At 56.7% G+C, this 5,001-nt stretch overlaps 1 protein-coding gene across 1 annotated transcript; it reads left to right on the top strand.

Moving 5' to 3' along the window:
• Positions 1–1,835: 1,835 nt before the first annotated feature.
• LOC134648204 (uncharacterized) lies at positions 1,836–4,139 on the top strand. The gene has a single exon (XM_063502686.1). It carries the CDS (start codon positions 1,836–1,838, stop codon positions 4,137–4,139), a length of 2,304 nt encoding a protein of 767 aa, XP_063358756.1.
• Positions 4,140–5,001: the final 862 nt, after the last annotated feature.

Genomic DNA, 5,001 nt, shown 5'->3' with positions numbered 1-5,001 from the left:
ACTAAGGGGGAGGATGTTAACGCTAGAAACTCATACGCACCCTGTGTGGGATAATGCTCGCTAAGAACGTTCCTAAAAACATTTACATACTTAAAATCTACCAAAAATAATAATAGTTTATACATGCATAAATAAATACACATATATATTATGTAAAAATATAAGACAAATATCCTAATATTACTTACCTGTAACGCCATCTGTGTACCTAGTTAAGGAAACAGTTTTTTTTATAATAAAGCGAATGTGAAGGAACTGGTATGCATGTGTGCACCGTTTGACCTCTAGTCGCCATTGCACCTTCACGAAGCGCACACGTATACCGTTTCGCTTGCATTTTTGGCAATATTCGACTCAAAATCCGTCTTCTCATTCCCGCACCATACCTACAGTTGACACCCATGATGCCCCCAAACAACGTCTGAGAGGGTGAGACGCCGGAGTGGGGGTTTAGTGGGTATTCTCTTTCACTCCCTCTCGCTAGGAGAGGGGGCTGAAAAGAGGGAAGCCCACAAAAAAAAAAAAAAAAAAAAAAAAAAAAAAAAAAAAAAAAAAGGTTTTGAGTTAGCTTTTGAGTCAGGTTAGGTTTTGTCAGGTTAGCTTTTGTGTCAGGTTAGGTTTTGAGTCAGGTTAGGTTAGGCTAGGTTTTTTTTTTTTTTTTTTTTTTTTTTTTTTTTTTTTTTTTTTTTAAATAAAAAAAAAAATTTTATTTATAGGTTAGGTTAGGTTAGGTTAGGTTAGGTTAGGTTAGGTTAGGTTAGGTTAGGTTAGGTTAGGTTAGGTTAGGTTCCCCCTCGAACGGACCTGCTCGGGTGTCCGAGTGGGCGGGGAGGTGAACCCCGACGTGGCGCGTCCCCAGGTGGTGGATAGGGGAATGCCCCGGCCCGTTGTCGTGCTGGGGTAGGACGTAGTCCCGCGAACCAAACACCAGGGGGGGGATTTGGGGGGCTCTGTGCCCGAGAATGGCTCTCCACGCGTCCCTCTGAATAAGCAGACGGCGCAGTGGACGAGCAAAGAGGAGGAGCTATGAGAGCAGCATGTAGTGTCAATTAAGTCACTGTTTCGCGCGCGGACGTCTGGGGAGGAGGCTGAGGGCTCCCTGACGCGTCGTGGATGTGGGTGGTTGCCGGATTGGAGAGCCTTCTGCTTTTCTGACATTGCCTAGCTGTCTGGAAGGATTGTGCATTGGGCTTCTGTGAAACCCAATTGCAGATCTATTTCTCCGGGCGGGTCGGCGGTGTTAGCGGATCGGGAGGATCGCGCACCGGATGCCGCGCGGATCTGTTGTGCGTCTGGGGGGCTTTTGGCTTCCAATGACGGCTGCCGGGGGCCACATTCCGGATCTTTGCCCGAGGAGCAGTTCCTTGATTGATACCCTGAGGAGTGGCTGGGCGGGTGGCTCCGCGTGTCCCTCTGAATAGCAGAGGGCACAGTGTGAGCTGCAAAGTCCCTGTTGGGAATTTCTAATAGGTCCCCTATTAGAAATTACCTCTGGCGGGGTGAGGAGTGGGGATGGCTCCGGCCACCAAGCGCGGCGGATGAAGAAGTGGAAGAAAACCACTATAAAAATCACCCCAATCCCAAGGTGTGTCTGACGTGCCGATGGGATGCGTGGCTGGAGGGAGTCCAGTCACAAACGTCAGGGAGGGGCATACCTCCTCAAAATAGCATACAAAATGAGTGGAAACGAAAATGTAGAACTACCCCAGGAGGTTCCAATCCTCCATGTCGCCACAGGACGGGCAATCGCCCATGCTGTGGCGACATGCCGCCTTCCGTATTCTGGGGGGGCAAACCACTCACGATCCCGAAACGACAACACAAGCAAACACTTCATGGACACCGATTTGCAGAGTGATTTGGTATTGAGGCTGCAAGGAGGGGGTGATGGGGAGAATAGCAGTCCGGCGGAGGCAGGAGCCTCCACTGGCCACCCCAAAGATGGATTCCGGCCACTTCTGGACGCCCAGGGGCGCTGGGTGTTCCATGTTGATGACGTGCCTCCGGGGACAGCGGTGGACTCTACACGCTCCCCACCCAAACACGCTAAGGGGCTTAGTGAGAGACGGCAACCCGTAGTGCGAATAGAACGCATGCCAGAAAGGGTCCCCTCTCTTGGCAGGGAGGAGTTCTTCTCCCCCAGGAGAATAGACACGGGTGACCTCCCTGGGGACGGAGTATTTTTCTCTCCGGTGCCAACCGACGGGGAAACCGCCGAATCCGACGTTTCGCTAACTGCCCAAATGGCCGCAGGACGGAAGAGGCAGCGAAGCAGTGGTAGCGACACGGGAGCATCGCCGAGCGGCGAGGCTTCCGATCTTGCGGAGCGAGGAAAGTCCGCCTCGGGGCCCTCCAAGCGAGGAACAGGCCGCCAACCATCCACGGCGCGCCACGCCGGGCTAACCAAGGAAAAGGCTAAGCGCCGGGAGCTCGAGCTGCAAACTGAAGAGGACCTGATGGCCGCGTCCAAAATGGTGACGCTAAGACGGCTTGCCCGCCATCCGGATTCGTTTGGGACGACAAGTGGGTCAGACGACGAAGAAAACCGCACTGTCCTGGCCCTAAACCAGCAGGTGCGTGATAGTCTGGGGCTTATCAAGGACGTGGCCACCAAGTCCAAAAACCTAAAGGGCACGTACCAACGAATCCTGAAGGAGGCTGTGGCTGCGATCCGGGAAGCTGTCGGTGAGATGAGGGGCCGGACTGTCTCCGATGAGACGAGGAGGCTCGCCGCCGAAAACGCTCGCCTTAAGGCGGAAATGGCCGAGCTCCGTAAGGAGATGGGCGACTTGCGTGCTAGCCTTGGGCAGCGCCTCGAAGGGACGCGCCAAGAGACGGCGACATCACCTGCTCGGGAGCAAGGTGACCTAGAGCGCAATATCATGGCCAAGGTGAGTGACATGATGGGTACAAGGTTGAGCGCCCTGGAGGAGAGACTGCTCCCACAGCAACCTACTCAGGTGTCGTCTGCTCTCACACCTTCCAAAGCAGGAAGCTCTCCCCCCGGTCACACTCCAGCTCCTACCAACCCAGCGGGTGCGAAGCGGGCTGCGAAGAAGAACAAAAAGAAGGAGGGGCCCAAAAAGCGTCCTACGAGTGTTCCTGGCCCCGCTTCCCAAGTCCGGCAGCCTCGGCTGCAGACAACAGTGCCTGCCTCGGAAGAGGAATGGACGACTGTGGTCAAGCGGGGTAAGAAGAATAAAAAGAAGACTGCCGTTGGAGCAGCGACGACTGCGAAGCCACAACAGCCGGCGGCACCGCGGAAAGCGCAAGAAGGGAAGGGTCGCAATAAGACCAAGGCGCTACTGCGCACCCCGCGGTCAGCGGCCGTAGTCCTCACCCTGGAGACGGGAGCAGAAGAGAGGGGCGTTACCTACGGAACGTTGATTACGGAGGCCAAGTCCAAAATTTCCCTGGATGGGCTCGGTATCACCGGTCTGAGGTTCCGTAGGGCAGTGACAGGGGCGGCAATCCTGGAGATCCCGGGCCCAGACACCACCAGCGGCAACCAAGCAGACTCTCTTGCTGCCAAGCTGAGGGAGACGCTTAATGTGGCCGATGTCCGCATCTCTAGGCCGGTAAAATGCGCGGAGATGCGCATTTCCGGCCTGGATGACTCGGTGTTAGAAGAAGAGCTCGCCGCTGCCGTGGCGAAAGTTGGAGGGTGTGCCCTGGAGGCAGTGAAAGTTGGCCGGATCTCCCGCGCGCCAACAGGCCTGGGCACAGCGTGGGCTCGCTGCCCCGTAGCAGCCGCCAAGAAAGTGGCTGAGGGGCGACTCCTCGTCGGATGGGCTTCGGCAAACGTGAAGCTGCTGGAGTCCCGACCCCTGAGGTGCTTCCGCTGCTTGGTGCCTGGCCATATTAGGAAGGGGTGCACCTCAGAAATCGACCGCAGTGACCAGTGCTACCGATGCGGTCAATCCGGTCACCGGGCCAGGGACTGCACCGCCGCGCCCCACTGCACTCTGTGCACTGCAGCGGGCAAACCTGCTGACCACAGTGCCGGCAGCAGTACCTGCGCGATGGGGGCTAAAGCCCCAAAACGCATGTCCCGGAAGGCGACCAGCAAACCAGGTACTCCTGGAGTGGCGGCGCCCCTGGCTGCACAAGAGGGCCCGACTAGCAATGCGCCTAAATGACGAGGACAACTACTCGGATCCTCCAGGCGAACATAAACCACTGCGCCGGGGCGCAAGATCTCCTCCTGCAGTCCATGGCGCAGTGGTCGATAGATGTTGCCGTGGTCGCCGAGCCGTACTACGTCCCCCCCAGCCACAACTGGGCTGGGGACCTGGATGGCTTGGTGGCCATTATTACAAAAGCAGGGGTAGAGGGCATACCGCCCCCCTCCACGTTGTCGAGGGGCCATGGCTATGTGGCTGTCCTCTGGGGCGAAATTACCCTGATCGGGGTATATTTCTCCCCCAACAGAAGAGTCTCCGAGTTCGAAGCCTTCCTCGGCCAGCTGGCGGCTCTTGTTGTGCAGACCCAACCGCGCCAGGTAGTTGTCGCAGGGGACTTAAACGCCAAATCCATGGCCTGGGGCTGTCCCGCAACCGACATTCGTGGAGACCTGTTAGAGGAATGGGCGACGATGACCGATATGTCGGTTCTGAACCGAGGGTCGGCCAGCACCTGCGTGCGCTGGCAGGGAGAGTCCATAGTGGACGTTACTTTCGCGACCCCGGCACTCGCGACCCGCGTCCGGGGCTGGAGAGTACTGGAGACGGTGGAGACATTATCAGACCATTTGTACATCCGGTTTGATGTCTCCACCTCCTCCGGAGGCACGACAGACACGGATCGTCGTCCGAATGGCCGTGCTGCGACCCCTTACCCTCGTTGGGCCCTGAACAGCCTGGATCGTGAAGCGGTGGAGATAGCGTCCCTCGTCCAGGCCTGGACAACATCTCCTGGGCCTGTGGAGACCGAGGAGGAGGCAGCCTGGTTTCGCGTAGCCATGTCACAAGTCTGTGACGCAGGCATGTCGCGAGCCAAGCC

Source organism: Cydia amplana, chromosome 5 (assembly GCF_948474715.1).
Source record: "Cydia amplana chromosome 5, ilCydAmpl1.1, whole genome shotgun sequence".
NCBI lineage: Eukaryota > Metazoa > Arthropoda > Insecta > Lepidoptera > Tortricidae > Cydia > Cydia amplana.
This window is presented reverse-complemented; position numbering and strand designations above follow the sequence as displayed.